This window comes from Lichenostomus cassidix, chromosome 1 (genome assembly GCF_008360975.1).
Source record: "Lichenostomus cassidix isolate B80296 chromosome 1, HeHo_3.0, whole genome shotgun sequence".
Lineage (NCBI taxonomy): Eukaryota > Metazoa > Chordata > Aves > Passeriformes > Meliphagidae > Lichenostomus > Lichenostomus cassidix.
Window position 1 is genome coordinate 47,004,053 of NC_139479.1, and position 25,477 is coordinate 47,029,529.

Below are 25,477 nucleotides of genomic sequence, written 5' to 3' on the forward strand. Positions count from 1 at the left end.
AGATCCTTGCCTCAAGTAATTTGCAATCTAAAGGCTGGATCCCACCAAAGCATCTGGTCTGAGGTTTTGAACAGCTTTTATTCCCATAAGATTTCAAAAGATATTCAGGAGGGCCATGTCTTACAGCATGCTGTAAGGTTTGGCTAAAATTGCCTGTAAACTAGTCTCAGGCACTTTGCAAGTCTGTGTTACCTTAGTCTTTAAACTACTGCAGAAATGTGCTGTGGATAGATTAACTGAAAATACACCCACAAGGAGATGAAATTATATTAACAGACATATAAACATATCATATTGCAAGTGAAAGACAGACAGTAACAACACTCAATAAATTTTTAAAATATGCAAATTTTCCTTCCCATGGCTGGACCCACCAATGCAATGCTGCCAAAAATGGATGGGTTAATGCCAGAGTGAACTGTTTTGATTAAATACCCTCCAGCCACCCGTAAGCCGACAGTGATATTCTTCATATCTTGTTAAAAGGTGTCATGCTAAAGAAATAAGGACATATATCCTATGTTATGTGACTAAGGAGAATTTAATGCTGCTGCACATTAGCTACCTCTTTGTTTTTTACCTTGATTTTCACAGACTCCAAACCTCCAGAAAAGTTTGATTTTCTCCTTACTTCATCCTCTGGCTTGTCTGTCAGGTTTAAGAGTTACATTTCTGGCTAGCATACAATGTTTTAGTCACAGTGTATGAACATTGCAGAACATTGCAAAGAATATTTGACCCCTGCTTTTTATTTCCTAAGTGTATCATCAGTTCCAAGCACTGAATACATTGGCAGATTTGGGCATTGCTAAATGGCAGCACTAAGTCTAACAGATCTGGATTTTAGTTAGTTAGCATGCACTAACCACCTCATGTGATGGCAGGAAATGACAGCTCCAAGACTGAAATCAGATCCAGGCAGGTGGGCTCCTAAAGGGGGTTGATGCAAACACAAATGCTGGCCTGTGTGGATCCAGCTGCAGCAATAGAACCTGAGGTGGCAGGAAAAAAAATTTTTAAAAATGCAGTTGTATTTTAAATTTAATGCATCCAACACATTATTGTGCACACATACCATATATGATGCATCATGTGCAGTTATGCATCAACACTGCCTGCATCAGGTCGTTAAGGGCACTAAGTAAAGTACAGAGGTCCAGACTTGCCTATGATGAGACATTTCAGTAACTCTCAGGTTCAGGGGTTTTGTTCCTAAATAAATCGATGGGCTAAGTCCATTACATCTTTTTGAACTCCAGGACACAGAGCTCCTGTGAAAGAGAAGAATCAGAGTGAACAGCTTTTCCTTGCAAACCATACAGATCGCTTCCCTTGCTGTGTGGAAGACAAGAGATGCGTTACCCCAGTCATCGGAGCAGATGCAGAAACCAGTGGAAACGGGGAGATAAGAAGTCAAAGCCCAAGGATTGGCTAATAGAGAAAGAAGTGTTGTAATTGCTAAATCACCCAAACTGCTTTGCCAAACTTTGACATGCTTGATTTCCTGTGCTTAAATAATTTTTAGGCTTTAAAAAAAGGGGGAGGGGAGGAGGGGAAGTGCAGAAAAATAACCAGCTGTTCCTTGTATAGTGCAGGAAACATGTATGATTTATTGCTTTAAGGTTATTTTTGAAGGGGCTGCCTGTGGCAGCCGGAGTGCCGGAGAAGTCACTGAGGCCTGTCCACTTGAAGGGCTCAAACTGTTTCCTGAACAGCCCTTCTTCACTCGTCACCTCCGACAGCTCCCATTGACAACGTGTGACTGGGGCCCCGGAGTGTTTTAAAGCCGCGGGGGGCCGGGGCGGACAATGGGGCTGTCAATTACCTTTTCCCCCGTTGTGAAAGGGGCCGGCGAACAATGTGCGGGCGGCGGGGGGCTGTGCCGCGGCTAGGAGCCCGCCGCCCCCGCCGGGACAAGGTGCCCGAGGTGTCGCCGGGCCAGCCCCGAGCTGCCGGCGCGGAGCGGGGCGGGAGGGCAGCGGCTGGGCTTCCCGATCCCCATCCCCATCTCCGTCCCCGTCCCCGTCCCCATCCCCGTCCCCGTCCCCATCTCCGTCCTCATCCCCGTCCCCGTCCCCATCCCTATCCCCGCTCCCCATCCCCGCTCCCATCCCCATCCCCATTCCGGTCCCGCTCCCCCATCCCGCGCCCGGGGGGGAACGCCCAGGCTGCGCTACCTAGATTGTGCCTTTAAAAACTTCCTGTGTGCCTTGATGGCTTGCTGAGAGGACTGTCCATCATACAGGCGCTTTGTCTGGCAGTCACTGCCATTTGAATTTGACTGACTGAGGAAGCCCGAGTTATTTGTAAAGAACAACAAGGCTTTTCATTCATAATTTCAGTGGGGGGACAGGGTGCTAATGACTGAGCTTGAATAACCAGGGAATGCGGTATTCAAGGCAGGAAGAAGCCCAACTGGCTGCCAAATGAGAGGAAGGGAGGGGAGGGGGATGTAGGTGAAAGTGCTTGTGTGAAAAGGCAAACAATGAAATCGGGATCACACGCATGTATACAAATACAAATCAGGTTCTCAAAAGGTGAGACGGGCAAAGACAGAAGCAGGAAGGAGAGCTGAGGAAATTCCCGTTTCTATTTCATTGATTTGCCTTCAGCACCAGCTTCTGCAATGCTAAATCCGAGAAGGTCTCAGCAAAAGGCAGCTCTCTTCCCTCCTGCCGCCCCCACACCACAGAGAAAATGTTTTACCTCTCCTATTCCTTTTTACTGCAGAAAAAATCCTTGGGTTTGAAGTTGGGCTGAATTAAGATTTTGCCTTTGCAGCTTAAACTCCAGCTTCGACCAAACATGAAAGTACTACTGCTAGCCCGGGCTGTGGCCCAGCATCTACCATCCGTACATATAATTTTACATATTGACCGTCTAATCTAGACATATATGTACATATATTCTCTAACTCTGCAAAGACTTTGTCTTCACAGAAGTCAAACTTTACCTGATGCAAAAATTATTCAACTAAATAAAGTTTGTTGCCTTTATTTCTATTGTCTACAGTGGGATTTTGAATAAGGCATTAACAGAAATTTCCTTAGCTAAAACGGATTTTATAGAGCCATAATTTCTGTCCCCGTGGAGAAAACAAATCTACAGAGCTAAGAAAGAAAATAGAAATTGAATGGCACATACTTTGGAAAACACAACTGCTTTGACACAACGTAAACCATCAGAAGTGGATATAATTTATGCCAATTTGAATTGCGTTGTGAGCAAGCAACAATAAGAAAACTTAAAATATGTTAAATGGTTTAAACACTTAACCTCAAGAATGAAGGAAGTTTTCCAGTGGGCTTATTTTGCAAGCTTGTTCTGTCAGATGTGGTGGATTTATTGTCTATGTTTGTAACACAATTTCCAATGCATCCTTTAACTTTCATTAATTAGAGCACCATCCTTGGAGCTGCTCTGGACAGCTGGATTCCCTCCCTGGCCTGGAGCACATCAGACTTTCACTCAGGCTCCAGAAGGAGTCAGGGCCTTGCTTAGGAGGAGAAGCTCCGAGATTCAACTTCTCTGTTAATTTCTAAGGGACTTCTGAAAGTTATAGACCTGCTTAAAATACAAGAAAAGATGATTGCAAAACCACAAATTATATAGGACTAACTACACAGGTTGCAGAGATGGAAGTTTAGAGGAACTCTTTAATCAAGGGGTGGGAGTGGATGCTCCTGCAGAGATAACCTTGTTTAGATAATCAAACATTTTGTCCTCTTCCCGCTCAACATAAGAGAGTTGTCAAACAGTTCGTACTCTTTTTTTAAGGCGTTCTGATTCTATTAGACACAGATTCTGAAATTTTGGTTGGGCAGAAAGGCTCTGGAGGTCACAAGGAAATCCACACCTTGGGCCTCCATGGGAAGCAGCATGGACACAGCACAGAGACTGGATTGGGGCCTTAGAGTCCTAGTTCTTTTGAGATAAGTTACTTCTTTCTTTCTCCCGTGTTTTTTCTCACCTGTAAAATGGGCATAGTGACATCTCCTGAAAACTAGTTTGAGATCTGTGGAGAAAACTGTGATAGAATATCCAGCATTTTAATTATTGTCATTTATATTGCCATTATAATCAGAAAAAAAAAAAAACCAAAAAAAACCCCACAGTCAGCAGGATCAGAGTATTTCACAATTTTTAATTTTTTTTAATTGATGTAACCATATAGACTATTTTATTTTGGTTATGCTCTGATTTTGAGTCAAGTGATGGGGAAACACCAGTTTTTATTTTCCTTTTTGTAAAAAATTCATTAGTCTCCAGAAAATCATTCTGTCCTGCATATGTCACCTCTGCTTTTAGAATGTGCTTGTATGGCACTCAGATGAACACAAATCTTTCACAACTGAGGAAAACAAACATAATCTCAGTAAATACAAAAACATTACAGTTTTGGTTTTGGTTGTTTTTTTTTTTTTTTAACATTTGCTCAATCTGCTTCCTTTTGTTTGCAGCAAAATCTGTACCTCTGATTTGTATATATGCCTTGACTGACTTGCAAGATTTATGTTACCATTTTTTAATCTCTTGGGGTATTTTTTGAACTCCAGCTTCTACCTCCTGAAAAATACTTTATGTTCTGGGAGCAGAGTGGCCATCACAGCATGGAGGTCATGCAGACTACCTTGCAATTCTGAGAAGAGCAGGCATCTGTCTTCTTCCAACTCCACTGCTCACAATACCCAAGATATTCATTTACCTTTCTACTACATTGCAGTTTAGAGCTAGTTCGGGTATCTCTACATCAGTGGTTTTCTGACTCTGATCTGTGAATTCCTATGGACTACTTCTAAATGGGAGGTCTCATAATTTACAATTTTCTAAAATAAGTCTGTGCTTCCCTTATGTTTTTTTTTTTCTCTTCTAAAGCATAGAAAAAGTCTACAGACTGAAAAAATTTGAAAACTACTGCTGCAGACCACAGCAGAGATGTGACAAGTCTGTTCATAAAAGCTTCTTTCGAATTTCCCATAACTTCTAACACTGATCTCTTCCATTTCTTCTGAGTCACTTTAATCCCAGGTCAACACACAAATGTCTGCATCCTGCTACAAAATATTTTGGGAATTCCCAAACTAGCACTTATTAACATTTTAATAGGCAATAAGTTGATTTTGCATAAAATTCTAGTATAGTCAAGCCCAGTGTTATCTAGTCTCTAACTGAACAAATCTACAAAATGCAGTATTTCAAACACTAACAGACAAGGTTTGTCTGTGCTGTCATTCTCATTATTACTTCTACCAAAAAAGTCAAAAATGTTAGGAGGAATACCCTAACAAAAACAAATACACTATATACACCATAAAAAGCCTGCTTAATACCAGTTTAGCAAATAAACTGCACTTAGTCCCATCCACACAAATTGTTCCACTTTTGGACATTTGGTCTCTAGGTATTTCAGAAGAAAGAATTAATTATAAAATGCATTGTATAAGCTAGAAAGGTTTATAAAGCTGGATTCCAAAAACCCAATGCTGATTTTATCAAGGACACAAATATAACCAAATAACATTGAATGACACATCAAAGAGCATACTAGCTTTATTAGAACAATTTACATGCAAAAGCTCCACATTATAGTACAAGTACTAAATGTATGTATCCTTCAGTATAATTTCAGAAGGATCAGGAAAGGGATTTGTTTATTCTTTAAGTTTACATAAGTATATTTGGTATTCAACAAGAAAATATTCTTCTGGCAATTGTCCCTTTGTACACTGGGGCAATCACCAGACGAGAGAAAGTTACACAGGATCTGGCCTATATCACCTTTAAGGAAGGTGTCTATCATGAGCTAGATCTGAAAATAGTAGTTTAATCCCAGCAGATCTAAGCATCACTAAAAGCAGGAGACTCTATCTCTGAGCAGCTGCAGAGCATGTGCATTCCCAAAGAGAGTGGCAGCTATTAATTCTACCTTTCACATATCCCATCAGACTGCGTTCCCAGAAGGCAATGTTCATTTCCCCCTCTTCTCAGGGAATAAAATTCCAGGATTTCCTTCAGGTAAACTACAATAAAAATTGCAAAAGCAAAACTAACAGAACTCACTCAAGGACATAATTCCCTTTATAAATACATCCAGCTGTTTACAGTGCAGTGTTTGACTTCTCTCTTTCTCTCTATGATTTATCTAAGTGGTCTTATCTGCCCTGAGAACCTCAACGAAATATCAGTAGGCAAAAAAAGCTTTACAGGTAATCACTTTTTAAAAAGCTCTATAATTATTTTATGTACTTTAGCTTATTCAGAGTCACAAACATGGAAGATAATCAATTAAAGGTTTAAGTTTCTACAGAACTTCTGGGCATTAAGAAGCAATGTGCAGCCAAACTTAGTCCTTTTAGGATGTACAGAATCAATATTCCCATATAATTGCATTAACTCACGAGATAATGCATGAAATGTTCTCAAAGTCAGCAAAGTACTGCTTTCATTCCGTTGCAGGAGGAATTCCTTATGAATGAATTTCCCCTCCTTTCCAAAGTAAAGGAGGAAACTACTTGTTTTCAGGTCCTGATCTGAAAATCGAATCAAGTAAAAACTTGTGCAACAATTTCAGGATGAAGCAGAAAAGTTTGAGCTATTTCAGATGTGTGTCTGTCATGTCATACACTTTTCAAATGTCTGTGCCTGACTTTTCACCTGAAGCCACTGGAATTGCGACTGTTGGAATATATCATGAACATACAACACCGATACACATATAAATATATGCATATGTTGGTGTGTGCACAAACACATATATACACAACACTTACATTTCTCTGCTGAGAATAAACGCAGGAACTTCATCTCGAAAAACAAGGTCTGCTTGGGTTAAAAGCAAAAAACCCCAAAATCATGCAGTGGTTACAGCAAACCACTAGGGGAAACATAATCACATGCATTAAGCCACTCTCCATGACAAGAAATGTGAAATATGAGTGATACATGTAATCCTCCAAAAACTGGTTCCAAGGTAACATCGGATTAAAACTCTGAGAAATCAGCATTGAAGTTCCGACACAAACACACACAAGCACACACTCAAAAAAAGAGCACACTTAATTTTTGCAGATCTGTGCGCTATTTATTAACTGTGTTACAGTTAGTGCACAAATCTTTGCAGCTTTAGTGCTTCTCTTTCAAACTCATCAGTACCAGGATGCTGTATTCTTGGGGGTTCTGCTGGTTTTATTTTTGGCTCTTTTTTTTTTTTTTTGCTGTTTTTGAGCTATAAGACATTGATGCTTCAACATTTTGCATACATGACTGGGTCTGTGAATAAAAATAGCTTCACTGTTTTCAGATCTCTCTTTGAGACTATTCTTTAAATAAAGTGTATACACCTGTAGCTGAGAACTGGTGTGGAAATTGCTGATTGCACTACTGACCGACAGATTTTAAAATGGTGTTATGAACTTTCCTGTTTAAAACACTATTTATGTACTCAGTATAAACCCCGATAAATAATTTAACAGACCTTTCCCATGTGTATAGGTTTGCACAAAGAGTTCTTAACCTATTTTTGACTGTGCTATGTGGGAGGAAGGGATTTTTGTCTTCCTACGGTGAGAATATCGTGTCTTCTCTTTCCCGGATATTTTAACCCATGCTTGTCCCTCACAGCTGAATACAGTGGATTGCCTTGCTGACAGCGCGCAGCTTACACACAGGGCACATCTCCGAGGATGCTCATGTCGCTGCTCGGCTCATCCTGATGGAGACGCCACGCCGCTGGGTGCCCCCTCCCGCGGGGAAGCTCAGGGACGGCCCGCGGCTCCCTCCGGCGCTGCCCGGCGCCGGGGCTGCTGCCCCTGCGGAGCCGGCTTGACCCGCCGCCCCCCGCCCCGGCGCCGCGCTCCCTCTGGCGGGGAGAGCGGCCGCGCCGCCGCCGCTCCCCGGAGCCCCGAGGGTAACCCAGCCCCACCGGGCTGCGGCTCCAGCGGAGGGGCAGCTCCCGCCCCGGGGGAGAGCGCTCCGTCTGCGGGGCCGGGGGTCGAAGCGGATCGGGAGGGAACGGCCGGCCGGGCTGCAGCAGTTCTGTGCGGGCTAGGAAGCGGTGGAACCCGCTTGAAAGGAAAGAAGCGAGCCCCGTTTAACTCCGGGTGACCTTATTGCCAACCAAGTATGGAAAACAGTTTGCAGGTTCAGAGTATTATCGTGGAAGAACGAACACTTGCGCATAAAACCACGAAAACCCGAAGGCTGTCCGTGGGAGACACAGCCCTCTTTATTTACACGTTTTTATGGGGAATGACCAGCCCCTCCGCAGAGCGGAGACCAGCAGGTGTAGGAGAGGAAGTGCCTGCGAAATCGCCTCGAGAAGTAGAGGGCTGGCTGGGGCTTTGCACCAGGGGCTGTCCATGCGAATAGCGCAGCGCGTTACTGCCTTACACACCGGGTGTATTTTAGGCAGTGCCACACGTGACACGGGAACACTCGTGCTCGGTGCATGCCTGCCTGGCGACGGGCTACGCGTACAAATGCGCGTCGGCGCAAGACACCCACGGCCAAGCAGCCACAGTGGCCCCGTCAGTGCTTCCAGCTCGTACCAAAGGACCGAGCTGTGGCCGTGTCAGGAAACGCCCAGAAGACAAACAGTCACGTTCGCGAGCTGCTCGCAGACCGTGTCCCCCGCACGAATGGGAACTGAAATAAATAAAGTGGGGGGGGGCGGGTTGCAGGACTTTTTTAACTTATTAGAAAAACCCCCACGCCTCCAGCTCTCCCCCACCCCCCGCACAGGCGAGGGGACCCCTCTGCTGCCAGGGACGAGGCGCACCCCGCGGGCAGGCGCCCGAGGCGCGGGGACCTGCGCCCGCTCCGCCCCGCTGCGCGCCCCGCGGGCCCCGCTCCGCGCTCCCGCCCGGGCACGGGGGCGCCCTCCGCGCCGCCTAATCGCATTAATCCGCGGGACAATGCCCCAAGTAATCACCCTTCCTGCTCCCCGCGCGGCCGGCGACCGGCGGCTGGAAAGGGCGAAGGGGGGGAGGGGAAGGGCAGAAAGTGTAAACTTTTATTCCACTCGGTTAAGAAAAACGGGTGGAAGGCAACGGGGAGCACTTGGACGCGGAGCTCCCAAAAGCCCGCAGCGGCGGGGAGAGCGCGCCTTCCTCCCCGCGAGAAGCGAGTTCCCTTCGGTTTCCCTGCAAACCTATCGCCGCCTGCCTCTGAGTAAATACACGAGCACAAAAGCAACCCCGAGCGGCGTGAGACCGCGCACGGAGCAGCCTCCCGTGAGCACAGGCTGCGGCGAGGCCCCGGCAGCGCGGGGAGCACCGCGGACGGGCCGGGGCCGCTGAGCTGGCTCGGCGGCGGCAGCAGCGCTGCCCTTTTGAATGCCTCCCGCAGCTCAGAGTGCTGGCAGGGCGCTGGGAGCGCCAGTGAATGTAGCCCCGCAGAGCCAATGAGCTGGGACCGGATGCGATATATCCTCTGGGACAACAACTGCTCTGTTCCTCCTCAGATCCACATGACGCCATTTACTGCTGCTTTTGCAGGGAGATCACCCTACCTCCTCCGGAAAGAAAAAGAGAGAGAGGGAGAGCGAGCGAGCAGAAAAACGCCGAGCCCCTACAGCTCAGATCTCAAATCTTCCTCCTCCTCCACCTCCTCCAAACACACAACAACAACCACCACCACAAATCCGCTGCGCTCCCAAAACACCCCCCCCGATTGCAAACCACAGAGCAGCCTGCAACACACACACGCTCGCAGAGGGAGCGAGAAAGCTAAGAGGGAGAGAGGGGAGAGGAGCGTGCAGCAAGCAGCTTCACAGCAGAACGGCTACATTGCACAAGCTGCTTTTTTGGAGGAGCTCAGTGGAAGAAAGCTCTGGGATTTTATTTTAGATCCACTTTATTTTGTTTTCTTTGGCTTTTCCCTTTCCTCTTGATCAATTTGCAACAGCAACAAAAACAGTGACTTGGTGTTGGCGATTCGGCCTCCTGTTCATTGAGGGAAAAAGGAAAGTGTGTGTGTAAAACTGAGTGATCTTTTTAGGAGCAAAGAAAACCCACCCCGATCCGGAGAGGTGTTTTGATTATTATTATTATAGTATATACACGCACACACGTATTTATAATCGATCTGGGGAGAGGCACCTAACTTTGCTCTGGACTTTTTTTTTTTTACATGGTGATCATTCTTACTCTAATTTGCAAGTTGGACTAAAGCAGAGTTTGGAAAAGAATTTTTTTTTGCTTTAGGGCTGGATTTATTTGCAAACCGCAGGAAGAAGAAAATACAAGAGAGAGAGGGGTTTGGTGCAGCGCCGCGATCACGGTGAGAGCCTTTTCCTTCTTTGCAAAACAAGCTTTTCAGTAACCTCGTCGTCCCCCCCTCCCCTTGGTTGCTCCAAGAAAACTCGTGGAAATGTTTGAGGCCGATCCCTTTTCCATTCGTACAGGTTCTCCCTCTCCCCCCCTTCCCTTCTCCTTCCTTTCTCAGAGAGGACCTGGAGGTGGGATTTCGGAGCGGTTTCTCTCCGGGGAGGGGTGGGGGGAGCTCCGCTGGGGTTTGCGGGCTGCGCCGCGTTTGGTGCCCCGCCGGGGTGCCCCGGGGGTGCGGAAGGCTGCGCGGGGGGCGGAGGGCTGCGCGGGCGCCCCGGAATGCCTGCGGGGGCTGCGAGCGGGGCGGGGGGTGCGCTTGAAGGAGACACAGCTCCGGCATGTTCTCGCTGCTGCGGGGAGCCGGGCACGGGAGGTCCTGTGCGCTCCTGCCTCGCTGGGCACGCGTGGGTTTCCGACAAGCCCCGGGGGGAGGTGAAGGGAGGGCGCAGCGCGGTTGGCGAGCGTCGGGGCTGTTTGTCCCCCGGTCTTGGGGGAGAAGGAGCAACCCGCCTTTCAGTGCGTGATTTACGCCTGTCTGTAGTGGCGTCAGGAGATCCGTGCGATTCGGAAGTGAGTGCACGTCTGGTACAACTATATGTATGTGTGTGTGTGTGTGTGTGTGTGTGTGTGTGCGTGCACGCTTAGATATTTCTCCTGTGATGAAATTAATTCGATCTGTAAGACGAGGAAAATCTTTCCCTGGATTCTTCAATGCAGAGGGCATGTGTGGAGGGAAAGGAAAAGCCATAATTTTTACTTTTTTTTTTTTTTTTTCTCCTTTTTGGTGGGTTTACTTGGTAACAGCCCCCCTTCCCCCACCAAAAAAAAAAAAAAAGTTGCTGGTGTTTTCAGCAAGCTATTTGTGTGTCACTTTGCCCCACCCCGATGGTAAAGTCCCTTTTGCCCTAATCCATAGTCTGATCACACACTCGGCCCTTAATGGGGGTTTCAAAGCACTTTGAAAGAAGAGGAGGTGGTTGGTGTGTGTGCGGTGGGAATGGGGGTGGGGGTGCCTTGCACAGGCTCCGGCCACAAAACAGAAATTCACGGGCAGAGGACTTCTCTCCCTCAGGCTTCGCCTTTCCCCGGCCAGCGGTACACGGGTTTTTTCCACAGCACTCAAGAAGCCCCTCGCTTTTTAAACTTCCCCAAGTGTGCAGAACGCGAAACCCGTCCCCCTCGCTCACCCTTTTGCCAAGCCCAGCTCGGAAAAGTTAGCAATCCTGGCACTTGAGTTCGGTGAGAGTGGACTTTGGCTCTTAGAAGTGGGGAATCATGTTATCACACACATGCACACACAAAAAGGCAAATCTGCTTCTCTGCTCTGGCGGATGCAAAGGAGAGACGTGACCTCCCGTAAGGGTTTTCGGGCAAATGTAGATTTGCAAATAAATGTGCTGGTTCTTTGCATCCTGTCCTATTAGCGGATCTATCAAGGAGAGAAGAAACGGGGAGCACCCCGCTCGGCCTGATGCCCCACTGAAAATGCCTCCTGGGTCCCTCCGGGCTGGGGCGGAGCGGGGCGGGCTGAAGGTCAGGCAATTTGCAGAATATGCGTAAAATAAGAGGAGCTTTTCCAGCGGCTGGCTTTGTGAAGTTGAATGGGTGCTTAGGGCAAGGCGAGAGGGGGTAATCTGCCTTTTGCCCAGCTGTCCCTGAGGTGTTGTCTGCACCGTCTGCAGGGCGCCTGGCACTTCCCGGGAGGGGAAGCTCCTTTAGCATCTCCTGGGGGAGGGCAGGGGGGAAGAGTTAAAAGGAAACATGGGTTTGACTTTCCGATAAGGCGGCTGAAGCAGCCCCCTCCCACATCCTAGCCCAGAGGATGTCTCCTGGTTATCTTCAGGTTGTCTGCACTCTCCGGCGGGCGAGGGGCAGTCGCCTCCCACCTGCTGCGCGCCCCCCGCCCGGGATGGAGCCGGAGGCGGGGAGGGGAGCGGAGGCCGGAGGCTGCTTTTCCAGCTCCTACCTTGGCGTCTGAGGGGTACTCCGCCACCGAGCCCGGGGTCGTCTGAAGCGCCTTCAGGTCAGGGTCAGCTTTGCTTTTGCATTGGGTTGTCATTTCTGGAGAGGCAGGGGTTGATCCGGCGTATCCTCTAGGCTGGCTGGGGCTGGTGGAAACCTGGACGTGGAGGGCAGATAAGGCTGCCAGTTCTTCTCAGTGATGGGGAAAGCATTTTATTTTCTATTCTTTTTTATCTCCAGATAGTTTCAAATGAGGGAAACATCTGCTTAGTCTGTTGGTTGAAACTTTTGATATAGCAAAAGTTTTAATTTTAAAAAAATAAGCAATGCTTTAAGCCAAGTTTGAGAGACTTTTTTGTTTCTTTCTTTTTCTGGGGGGGGGGGGTGTGGGTGGGATGGACACCATAACATACATCCTGTGTCCAAAACCAGGATCTGGCAATATTTAAAATAGATGGTCACTCTTAAAAGTTAGAAGGTTAGCTGGTTCTTTCTTTAGATATATAGATACTTTTTTTTTTTTTTTTTTTTAGAAAAAACACTTGAAGGAAGGGAGCCAAGAGTTAAAAGGTTAAATGTTTTGCATTGATGTTAGAATAAAGACAGTGTCTTGAGATACTCATTGTTAAACTGTTTGGCTATATTTTATTGTACTGCGGTACAGTATTATTGTTGGTAACTGATGTGTACAGAGTAACACTATGGTGCTCTTTCTAGGTATAATTGAAGACATTGTGTGGTCCTTGTAAGAAGTTTGGTTCCTGCTTGGGTTTTAATTGTAAAATATTGTTCTGGATTTCTGTATAGGTAATTGGATTTTGGAGCCACTTTAAGATATGATAAAGGCAAAACAAATATTAACTAATTCAGAGGGCAGTACTTGAAACCTATGCCTATTTGAGTGTGGAAGTTATTTACAAGTTCTCATCTTCTGTGTCTTTTACTGGGTTTTCATTTAAATCCTAAAGTCTGCACTTCTACTTTGTTGTTAATGATCCTTTAAAGTAGTATTCACAATCAAGTAGACTTTTTGGATGCTGGCATTATTTGATTATATTATGCATGCATCTGTCCCACAAGCCACTCTTGGTAATATTTACAATTTGAAATGTAGTCTATGGATTTTTTTACACATTAAAAAAAAAACCCACACAACTCTGGTAGCATTGCTTTTGTAGTATTGAGCCTTAAAATAACAATCACAGTGGTGTGCACCAGTATGACACACACTAAAATACTGGAGAGAGATATTTTTACTTGTGCTGTTGAAGTTTTTGGTAGCACTAACTCATTTAATGTCTAACCTCAAACATTTTATTGCTATTTAGTGTTTTTCTTGGGGCCATTGGTATTAAACTAAAATTTCCTATTTACATCATGTAAAGTTTAATGTGTAAAGAGACTAGCCTACCAAAATATTATCCAGTTTTAAGCAAAATTGGAGAATTATATGTCTGTCATCAGCAGGTCACATTACACTTGCTGAATACTTGCAGAGTGGGTGTTTTCTTTAATACAAGGTTTTCAGTAGCCTGATGTGAAAAGAAGTGTCATTTCAAGTGGCTGAAATGTAATCACTTTAAAGGCCATGGTCTAACCAGAAGATGACCTGGGAAGCTTTAGTTAGCAGGAGTAATACCTAGACTTTCTAGAGCCACAAGTTAAGCCACATGGTCCTAGGAAAGAATCCCCTTAAGCTCTCCACAGCACTAGGCAGAACAGGCCAAGGGAAGTGCACTCAGCTGACGGTGCGTGTTCTTGTCCCAGATGTGACTCCTTTTTTTAATGGCTGATGCATTACTTGATTGTGAGTGGTGCTGTGGGGTCCTGCAGGCTTGAAGGGCTGCTGGAGAAAGCTTGAGATGTGTTGCAATAGTGAATCCTGTCTTTGTCGCTCCAGGATTTCAGATGTGTTCTAAGCCTGCCGGGGTGAGCAAGCTTCCGGGCACTGATGGAGACTCAGCACGGCAGTGGGTCGCAGCCCTTACTACAGGCTCGGCGTGACAGTGGGAGACCGCACGGGGAGCCCGACCTGCGGGATGTCCTGATGCAGCAGGTTCACGTCCTGTCGTTGGACCAGATCAGAGCCATCCGAAACACGAATGAGTACACAGAGGGACCTACCGTGGCTCCGCGGCCAGGGGTCAAGTCTGCTCCTCGGGTAACGACCCAGCCCAAAAATGAAAGGCCCCATGGCTTGCCCGAGCTTCGTCATTTTGGCCGGACCCAGCACACGCAAACGCACGCATCTCCTCGAGCGCCTCTGTCCCGATCCATCAGCACGGTCAGCACAGGTTCACGGAGCAGTACGAGGACAAGTACGAGCAGTAATTCGTCAGAACAGAGACTTCTAGGATCATCTTCGGGGCCGGTTGCTGATGGAATAGTCCGAATGCAGCCCAAGTCTGAGCTCAAGTCGAGTGAGCTGAAGCCACTGAGCAAGGAAGACTTGGGAGCACACAGCTACAGGTGTGAAGACTGTGGGAAGTGTAAGTGTAAAGACTGCACTTATCCGAGGACCCTCCCCTCATGTTGGATCTGTGACAAGCAGTGTCTTTGCTCAGCCCAGAACGTGGTTGATTACGGGACTTGCGTTTGCTGTGTGAAGGGCCTCTTTTATCACTGCTCTAACGATGACGAGGACAACTGTGCTGACAACCCCTGCTCCTGCAGTCAGTCACATTGCTGCACTAGGTGGTCCGCCATGGGTGTAGTGTCCCTCTTTCTGCCTTGCTTGTGGTGTTACCTACCAGCCAAGGGTTGCCTTAAGTTGTGCCAGGGCTGTTACGACCGGGTAAATCGGCCTGGGTGCCGCTGTAAACACTCCAACACCGTTTGCTGCAAAGTTCCCAGCGTGCCTCCCAGGAACTTTGAAAAGCCAACATAGCATCACTAGCCAGAAATACTAAAGTAACAAGGATTATTATTTTAACGTACATATGCAACCAACTAAGCAGCTATGGTCTTGGCACTGTAGTAGAAGGGTTGGGGATGTACTTTGCTGTTTGCAGTGAAATGCTTTTCTGTGTGTGTGCCATCTTAACAGATACGCTTGTTAGAATCCAGCTAGTGGCATACAGGGAAAAAAAGGGATGCAGTACATTGTGACCCACATATTGCATAAGCTAAAGCAACACAGACACTCCTAGGCAACTCTATTGTTTGTGAATAGTACTTGCAAAATTTGTAAATTAGCAAACGACTCCTTTTTTTTTCATTGTTTTCTGCCAGAGATAATGTGCTATATTTTTGTATATACAATAATATTTTCAACTGTGAAAAGTAAGTGCTGTCATAAGACATGGCACAGTCACAAAATATTATACTAATATGTTGTACATTCGGAAGAATGTGAATCAATCAGTATGTTTTTAGATTGTATTTTGTCTTATGGAAACCTTCTATTACAAGACTTTGATTTCCCTTTGGACTTCATGTATATTGTACAGTTACAGTAAAATTCAGCCTTTATTTTCTAATTTTTTCAACATATTGTTTAGTGTAAAGAATATTTATTTGAAGTTTTATTATTTTATAAAAAGAAATATTTATTTTAAGAGGCATCTTACAAATGTCACCCCTTTTTATGAGGACGTCATAGTTGCTGCAAATAAGGGGTGAACGATGCATATGTTCACTATAAAATAGAAAATATATTAACGTTTGAAATTAAACTGGGCTACTTGTCATTTTTTCCCCTTATTTATTGTTTTGAGTAGGGAGAATTGATACTTCTAATTGCAACTTCACAGTGCTATAGTCACAGTGAGCCTAAAACTGAAGAGATATTTTAAGTGTATTCTTTTGGTGTTGTTTACTTCTTCACCTGAAAACAATGCAGGATTTTTGCTCCCTTCCTTTGCACAAATGACCCATATACTGTTCTTACAACAGAAAAGGAAAAGGAACATAGGAAAATGCATTAATTCATTCCAGACTAAGACTAATAGGCACTGAAAGCTTGACCTATTCTATAAGTGATGAGCTTTTGTGCTTCAAATAGGAAATAAGTAATCATCCACAAAAAATGTTAGGCTTGCATGGCTTTATTCAGTGAGAGAGAGGAGGAGAAAAGAAAGGTAATTGATATGGTCAATGTAAAAAGCTTCTAGGATTATTTTTTAAAGGTAGAAGAATATACCACAGGGAATGATAGATCTGAATGCAGTCCAGCCTTATGTCAAATATTTGCTTCACTTGTAAGAAAAAAGTTGCTTGATTTGTCATTTGTGGCAGTTACCTTCCACTGAGGTCAAAATCCTTTCCCTGCCAAGTTTCCCACCGGAAGCCTAGAGAATGATTTACCTTTCTTTATTAACAAACTATCATTTCCTGTTCTGAGCATGTGTCTCCAAGTTTAGATGTCTTAATGTTCAATTTTATTTATACATTTTTTAAGCTGGCATTTAAGAATAGTTGTAAGTATTTTTAAGCTGACGCTTAAAAAAGTCTCCCAGCCTTTTCTGAACTCCCTCCAAGAAAAACAAGTTATTACTAATAAATTAAGAACTCACTAAAAGTTGAAAACCAGAGCATTGAGTAAGTGTTCTGTCTTCTTGCTCCTTAATTTTCATCTCAGATCTGGTGTTTGGATGATTTTACATAGTTCTGTAGTACTCAAAAATCTTACACTGTGTGTTTGTGTGTATTGGTTATCAATCATCAAGTGAAATTAAAAAGTGCTTGTTCTCATTCTCCTTTTTATTTTTCCTTACCTCTCTGGTGAAGAATGTAAGCTGGTTTTCTTTCCTTTCTGCACCAGCTGGCTGGATGCTTTGGTATACAAAGAAGAACAGTATATATTTAGCTTTCTGAGTGAAATTTGCCAAAAAGAAGGTGGCTTATGTTACATGAGTAATTTATCCATATTTAAAGCACATCAGTATGCTGTAACTGAGTATTGGAGTATATATGTGAGATTGTGTTTGGCAGCTGATAAACCGAGATTTTTATTATTTAATTATGGGGTCTTTTCATCATTTTTATTCTTGAAGGGGTTGATAACCATTCTGTGTTTCCATTCACTGAATGTAGTTCTTGAACTAGGTACAGTGCTTATGCCTAAACTGTTCTGGGCTAGTCTTGCTGATGAAAACAAGCATTAGTGATATCTTTGACCTTTAGGCTATATGTTGGAAACCCCAAATCCCAGTGATTTCAGTAGACAGTAAATCCAGTGTTTTCACTGTATGGATGAACTTGATCAAACTGATGACAAGCCCTGTCTTTACAGTGATTTATGTTTCAGCCAAAGATAATTTTACAGAAAGCTGAAGGTGAAACTGGAAAACTGGGGTGGCTGAGCAGTATAGCAGTCAAAGATAGTGCAGCTCAAAAGTCCTACTAATTGAAGTCCGATACTAAAATTGTGGGTGTGTTTTCTTTTTGCAGTATAGTAAGTTCTCTGTCTACCTAGTTAGGTTCTAAGGGAAAAGGAAAACATCTTGTTGACAGTGAAATTTGAAGCCGGTTTAGACACTGAGCAATGGTTTTCATGTTCCACTTGGTTCTTAATGAGGATAAATAGTGGATCCCCCGCACCTCAGGTAAGCCCATTACCAGGATTTGGGTTGCATGTATGACTCTTGGGAACAGGGATGTGGGGAAATGTAGCCTGTAGGGCTAAATATGGCACTGGGGTCTAGGCTTCAGTTAGTATGGATTGGGGTGTGTGCCCACTGGACTCCTAAAAGCTGGGTTGTGTATGTTAGTTAACATCCTAATATTGCACTTAATTAGATAAGGTTTAGTATTCTAAATAAAACCAAAATCTTGCCTCAAGCAGATTAGATTGTTTTAATAAGAATTAAGAGGGCTTTTCAAGTGGATTGAGATAATGTTATTAACGCATGCCTACTTTATCCTTTGAGATAGGAAAGTGGAGGTCCAAGTAAGGAAAATTTTCCATACACAGGTTTTGAGGATAACCATGAAAGTCATGCTTGATATGCACCATATAGAACTTTAATTTTAGACTGGTATGAAGTCTAAAATTAAATGAGAGAGAGCAAAACCCTTATTATTGCTCCATTTGTTGTCATGTTGCTTTAGAGTTTTGATCTGTTAATTTACAAATTTTGTAAGGTTTGTTTCAAGTATAGTGACTTGCAGGATGGGACTGACAGTTGACCCTAGCAACAAATAGCATTTTTTAAAAATATTTTTCTGTATGATGTGAGCTACAAATAAATACATCAAATTTAGAAAAATTTAGAAATTTCTCTGTTAATATCCTCAAGATTTTTTTGAGATCGCATTTAGGTGAGTATTTACATATTCAGCATATTTACCATATCAGTCTTCAAAAGCCAAAATTCTCCAAGTGTAGAAGTGCAGTAGTTAAGTGGTCGTGATGATTAACACAATAGATTTTTTACACTTTCTTACTAAATTCTCAACATTTAAATGTACAATATTACTTGTATTACCCTTTTCACTTTTGGCAAAATACAAAATAATTAATTTTTGTGATGAGTGAAATCTTAGGGCGTTTGCTCAGGTGGCAGGAAGAGAGCAGAATGCATTTCTGTTCTACAATGGAACATTGAAATATATTTAGGAATTAACAGTTGGGATAGATGGATTTGAACAGTCTGTCTTGTCTCAGATGTTCCTAGATGTGTGCAGGTACAGCAAGTAATAATGATTTCATCTGCTGAGACTAATTTCTCAATCAGTCACTGGAGCAGAGTCCCAGAAAGAAATTGCCTGCATGTGAGAGCACGCTCGATTGAGTAGTGTCTGTATGAATAGGATTGAATAGATGTCTTACTGAAAATGTCAGCATTTGTCATACTGGGTCATCTCAAATAAATCAATTACAGAGTGGGATTGCAGGTAGACAGCACACCAGATGTGGGATTGCAGGTGACGAAGCACACCAAATCTTTACCAATGATAATACTTGGGTTTTTTCCTCTTTATACAATCTGATTTTAAACTGGAATTTTGCCAATAAAAATTAATATCTCCTTGAAGTCAGGACAGTTTGACCCAAAAAAGCACATGCATATAAAGTGCACATACATATAGTACTTTTTACTTCAAAAATATTGCCCATTTTAATCTGTGGAAACTCCTGTGTATTAGTCTTAGTTTTTTCTTTTTATATTTATTCTTTGTGGTCCCTATCCCTTTGTTTCACCTTTCCTGGCCATAATACATAAAGGTTTACTGCCACTTATAGGACAAAAGGTGATAGAGGAGGATGAAACATGCTTTTCTCATTAGTATTCTGTGCCTGAAACTTTACGACAAGGTCAGAAAACTATGACCTTGCTGCATTTATCCTGCATTTTCAGAAATATATTTTTTCCATTCATGTGACATTGAATCCATTATTTCAGAAAACATCTTATTTTCATTGTTTGGGTATGATTTTTATTACTCAAGAAGGCTTTATGTGTCTTTAAAGAGTTCCCCTTTGTTTTAACCCACTGGCACTGTGTTTCACATGAAAGAGGCAGAAGTCTTACGACCCAAAAAGCATGAACTGCTGTTGTTCCTCTGCCACAAGGATTGTTCACTAGAGAGACAATGTAGTTACCTTTGGACATGAGTAGCAATGATTTAGCTTCAAATGGTGAGAGTTCGGTGTTTTCAGCCTTGGGAAAAGGCAAGAGAGGTTGTGCTGCATATCTGAAGTTTCTCTTTATGTGTGGTGTAGGAAACTTTTTTTCTCTGCCTTAACTGTGCATGCTGATTACAGAAGCTTAGGGCTAAAATGTTTAAATTGCTAGACTAAAGTGTATTAGTTCCCATTTCAGTAGAAGTTACCAATAATCAGAAGCTTTGAAAACATAGTCTGCTATTATGTAGGATTATTTATGGATATTTTAATACTTAAAAGCTTAAGTTACATTTTAAAATGGTCTTGCCAAGAGAGATAATCTGTTTCTAAAAGGTAAGGAAATGTATAATCAGAGGAGCTCTGCTTTCCTGAAAGACTGCTGTATAATTACCAAACCACTTGGTGCACCTGAGAGATAGCACTTGATGCCATTTAGGGGTTGCAGGCACAAGTTTCACTTGGAGAGTCTGAGCCAGTACAGGTGTATCAGGAAGAATCACCACCTTACAGATATAGAGAGCCCCCCTTGAACAAAGGGGCTTTTCTAGTTTTTCTTTTTTACCCTCATTTCATTTTGATCAAGAAGCGGTGTATATGAATGAGTCATAAATAGTGGTGTTGGTGCTATGTTTACCGATGAAAGAATGTATTGGTAGTCTTATAGTGTGTCTCAGAAAACCACATCAAAATGGAAAATTTTTAAATGACCAAACTTACCACTGTCATCTTCAGAAATGAATACAGACATCAGGGCTATAGAAATCCACATTTCAAAATTAGTTGTACTGTAAGTAAATTGCACTATTGGTTGTACTTAAAACTGTTACTGTGATTAGACACAGTTCCACTTTAGGTCTCAAAATCAACTCAGACCTTTGTCAGCTTCCACTGTAGTGCAGTTTTATTAATTACTGATTTACTTAAAGTGGTGTTGTTTCTTGTAAGACACATGTCAATCATGTCAATGTTGGTGTCTCACAAACTCTCAAAACCACAAAGTGAACTTTGAAAGTGAACTTGAACATTTTTCTCCCTCTCATTTCCTCTGCATAAAGTATTGCAAAGAGGAGGAAATTTCAAAATTATTTGCTTTGCGTCATTTTATTTATGAATTTTGTTTGATTATTTTAGGCAGAATGATAATTTGATGAAGTGCTGTTTTGTGACTCCCCACTCTCCCCACCCCCCTCACACTCACTCCTCCAAAGTATATAGCAGTATGAAATATGTAAGGAGTGCAGTTTAGGGACCAAGAATTTACTTTGTGAACTTAACCTAAGTGCGACTGCATTAAATAGTAAAATGAAGGAGAAGCATCAATGCCTTCTTGCAGAACTCATTGAATGCATTGAACCTTTCACCAGTAGGTTTACTGTCTTCTACATCTGCTGCTCTGCAGGTGGAGATTATGCAGTTGTTTATCATTCATATGTTTTTATGCCTCAGTGTCTTTTCTCTCTTAAAGAAACATGGTGCTCATTCTTTAAAACTAGTGCATGAGGATCCCACAGTTACCAAAAAACCCCCAAAAACAGCGACATGCAAAGGTTATCTTAACTGCCCACTGCCTGCTACTCTTAATACAGTTCTTGGGGAGGAAGGCTTTCCTCAGACCCCTTCATCTCACGTGGAATGAAAAGACTGTGTAAGTTATTCTAAAATATGTGTGGTCAGGGGGAGGCAGCGGTTATGGTATAAAAGGTGAACTTTCCATCAGGTCTGTGCCTGTTCTCTCCTGCCTACACGCAGCTGCAGTACAAAGTCTGAAAGTGGCCAGCAGTGTTTCTGGCCACCTCTCTATTCGTGAATCTGACAGTAGGTGGGAATGTTCCTGGACAGTGGATTGCAATTGCCCACGCTAGTGAAGCGTTAAGACTTTGCCTGGTGTGAGTTAAGTATTTGCCAAAAAAATACTCTTCCAAGTTACTCCCTACCACATTTCAGGAGCCATTCCCAAAAGTTAGCTTGCCAGCAGCTCCTTCTTTTAGAGGTTAAAGGAGTTGCCCAGCATGGACACTGTCCTTTTGGGGCTGGAACATAGTGCCCAGGAATGTTCTTGGACACATTTATTAGCAGTCCAGGAGGAAAGAGATCCCTCCCACAAATCTCATCTCAAGGGAAATTTACTCACAAGAACAGATATTCTCATGAGTTCAGATGACACAATCTAATCCCCAAGTAGAAACTTAATGGCACAGAAGCTACCTATTTAATTTTTATTTCAAAGGAGTAAGGTAGTTGGTAAGGTAGCTTGATAGAATTTTGCAAAGCTAAAGTGACTGGGGCACTCAGTTACCTAAAATTATACATTGATATGTTGTATCTATCATGTTCCACTGTGGGGAACTGCGAGGAGTTCTTTTAAAAATGGGTTTGTTTTGCAAAATGGCTTTTTTTTTTCTTTGCAAAATTATTTGTGAAATATCTACTGTCAAGTCATAAAAACAGACTTTTTCCTATATTTTCTTTCACTAAAACATTAGCTGTAGTAAGACTCAGCACTTGATTTTTAAGAATAAATTGAGGTGGTGTTTCTTGCTTTTGGAAGTTACATACATCTCTGAAGAAAACAGTTACAAAAAATAATTTCCTCCCACGGTAATCATTACAACTTCATCTTTTCCCAAAATATGGAAAGTGTTCTCTTTTTCTTCCTTTCAGCCCTGTGCTCCCTTAGTCCCCAGGTTATAGAGTGGGTGGCTTATGGAACCTTGCAATTGCTGAGTGATTTTGCAGACTTTCATAGAGAAAAAAATGTGTTAAGTATTGCACTTGAGCTTGGCCTCTGAGAGGACAGATCTTATAAAATATTTCAAGTGTGTGCAAAATGTATTTCTGCACACATGCAGTCTGAAGGATGTGGCTGGAGAGAAAAGGACTGTCACAATTCACCCCTGTAAATCTCTGCTTTGGAATAAAGAATCAATGTCAACAATTTTTAATTTTTTTTAAATTGATAAATTAAACTAAGTGAAATATTAGATGGAAAGATATCCTGTTCAGTTTATTGAATGTGTCCAGAATTTGTGCTGTTTACATTTCACATAGTTTTTATCCAAAGACCTCACTTCAGCTGCAAGACTGGTGGGTGAAATGCTTGGCCTCACTGGAGGCAATGACAAAATTCTCCTTGACCTCCTTGAAACTTTGTATAGACAAGAGGTGAATTCCTGAATATGTACTGATTGAACATACACTTGAATGGGTATCCTGGGAAAATCCCAGCTGCCTAGGGGAATAAAAAAAGTTTATAATTGCATGACACACAGTTTTGAATCAAGGAATAGCTATCTTAGTTTAGGATTTCTAACCTTCATTCTGATCCCACTTAACTTGCTCTACTGTTAAGATAATATATTCCTACCACTGCTGCAGGATATATGTAGTTGCTTCCTTTAGGCATCAATCTTTTAGATTTTGCTGAGAGATTCTGTTTTGGGGGTTAATTCCATTAAGGGTGGTACAGATTGCTGTTAGGCTTTTTGCTGACAGATTTGTGCTGATAAAAGCTTGTGTGTAGACTTTCTCCATTTATTTCAGCTTACTGTTATCATTCTTGTATACTGAAGCTGCAACAGTTTGAATTTAGCTCTTACAAAAAAGTCTAGGGTGAGTATTCATTTGGTTTAGCTGTCAGTCTGGTTAATTGGAATAGGCTCATTCATACTGATAGTATCTGTGCAGTGTTTTTTGACTTGCTAAATCAGCTCTAAACACTACCTGAAGTTTCATGAGTGAAAACATGCTTAAAGTACAGTGAGCTGCTCTCAGACAGAAGTGTCTGTGTGTACTAGCATTGCATTCATCTGAGGTGCCCATTAAGATGGTCAAAATATTGTTATAGTTACATTTCTACATTGCACATTGTATCTCCTGGACATATATATATATATATGGATTGAGAGAAGGGTGCACATCACAATTACATCTTTCTTAGGGGAAATGAGGAATTGAATTATCATATTTCACTGTGACCAATATTCCTCTTTCAGAGTATCAGCTTTTGCTATAACATTCTCCTGTGGTTTTAAAATGAGACTATGATCAGTGCTACTTTCTCCCACCCCAAGGGAGTACATCTGCAGAGGGGAGTGCACCTACCATGTACTCTGTCTATTGAAGTCTCCCAGGCGTAGCATGTTGGTTCAGTAGACAGAACAGCTTTTTTCCACTTTGTACTTTCAGTGACAAATGAGTGATGAAAATACTAGTTTTCTTATTGCTAATCATACAAATATGGCAACTTTTGGAGCCTTTGGCAATTCCCAAACAGCAACTGATAACAACTCCCATGCATACGCACAGATAGGAAGAATTACTACTTTGGGAGAAGACATCATCAGAGGGTGAGTGCTAAAAGGAAGAATGAGTGCACAGATGTGATGTGGTATAGAAACCAACCATGAGCAGCAATGGCCATGAAATAGACTGGTGGGTTTACTGTTGGTGGGATTTTACTAGAGTTTCAGTCCTACAGTAGCACAGACACTAAGTAGATACAGAGTATTAATGTCTAAATTTCTATATTTAGTGACTTAAACCTGCAATTGTCCACATGTGATTTAGACATCTCATGTTGAGTGTATGAAAGGTATTGTTTTCTTTGGTGTTTTTTGGTGGGTTTGGTTTGGTCATCTTTTTTTTTTTTTTGCTTTCTTCCCTTGTGAAGGCAGGATGAAGCATGCATGGCAATAAAAAAAACCAGCCTGCTCTCCTTGGTTACCATTTCTGAGATGTATAATAAGGTTTATTGGGACAAAGAAATATCAGAGACCAAAAAAAAGGCAAAGTGAAAAATTTGTGCTGTTTTGGTATTTGCTTCCTTGGTGGGGTGGGTATGTTGTCATGGTGGTAGTGATTTTTTTCCCATTGTTTGTTTGTTTTAGCCTTTCTTTCCTAACAGTCCTAGTCTTCTTCCAGCTTTTCAGGGCCTGCCAGTCCTGCAGTCGTACATCACACACTTGCCTTAATGAGAAAACATGGGATATGAAATATGAAAATATAACCCCTTGGAAAACTATGTAAAAGCGTTACAGGATGGTGGTTACCATCATTGTGGGGAGTTTGTGATTTTTAGGTTTTGGGTTTTAATAATTTAATTTGGGCCCAGATTCACAAGCTGGGTAAATCAACCTGGTGCCAGCAATGACAGCAACGTTCTGGTGATTTCCATGGGCAGTGGTTGACCAATAACTTACCACCAAAAACCCCCATGTTGCACAGTAGAATCATAATCTTAAGATTTTATCAGCTTTTTTGCTTTCTGCATCATTACTGAACAATACTTTTCACTATAACTCAAGACAGTTCAGATTCCTTATTTATAATACTATAAAAGCTGTATTTTATTACATTCAAGATGCTTGTAGAAAAGGAATGCTTTCAATTCAGTCACTTAACTTTAGGATCCTGGGATCACTTGAGTGTTCCCAGACTTGTGAAAAAAGCAGAACCCCTGCAAAAGGTAGAAAACTGATAATTTCAATTTACATGCAACAGTGTTTTAAGTTTTAAAAAAATACTTAAAGCATGCTTTGTGTGGTGGACATTTATGCTGAGCCTATTTATTATGGAGTCAATAATATTTTTCAAGAATGATTCATCTGAGTTATTTTAGAGG

At 42.7% G+C, this 25,477-nt stretch overlaps 1 protein-coding gene across 3 annotated transcripts; it reads left to right on the forward strand.

The window, feature by feature from the left end:
• Positions 1-10,138: 10,138 nt before the first annotated feature.
• SPRY2 (sprouty RTK signaling antagonist 2) lies at positions 10,139-15,961 on the forward strand. Of its 3 annotated transcripts, XM_085057866.1 has the most exons (3): positions 10,141-10,278; positions 12,169-12,348; positions 14,188-15,961. In XM_085057866.1, the coding sequence occupies exon 3, from the start codon at positions 14,239-14,241 to the stop codon at positions 15,172-15,174; it is 936 nt and encodes a 311-aa protein (XP_084913992.1). In that variant the 5' UTR covers positions 10,141-10,278; positions 12,169-12,348; positions 14,188-14,238; the 3' UTR covers positions 15,175-15,961. The 3 variants fall into 3 exon arrangements, with proteins under 3 accessions (XP_084913986.1, XP_084913992.1, XP_084914001.1); XM_085057860.1 differs by lacking the exon at positions 12,169-12,348 and having other exon boundaries at positions 10,139-10,278; XM_085057875.1 differs by lacking the exons at positions 10,141-10,278; positions 12,169-12,348 and adding an exon at positions 10,764-10,895.
• Positions 15,962-25,477: the final 9,516 nt, after the last annotated feature.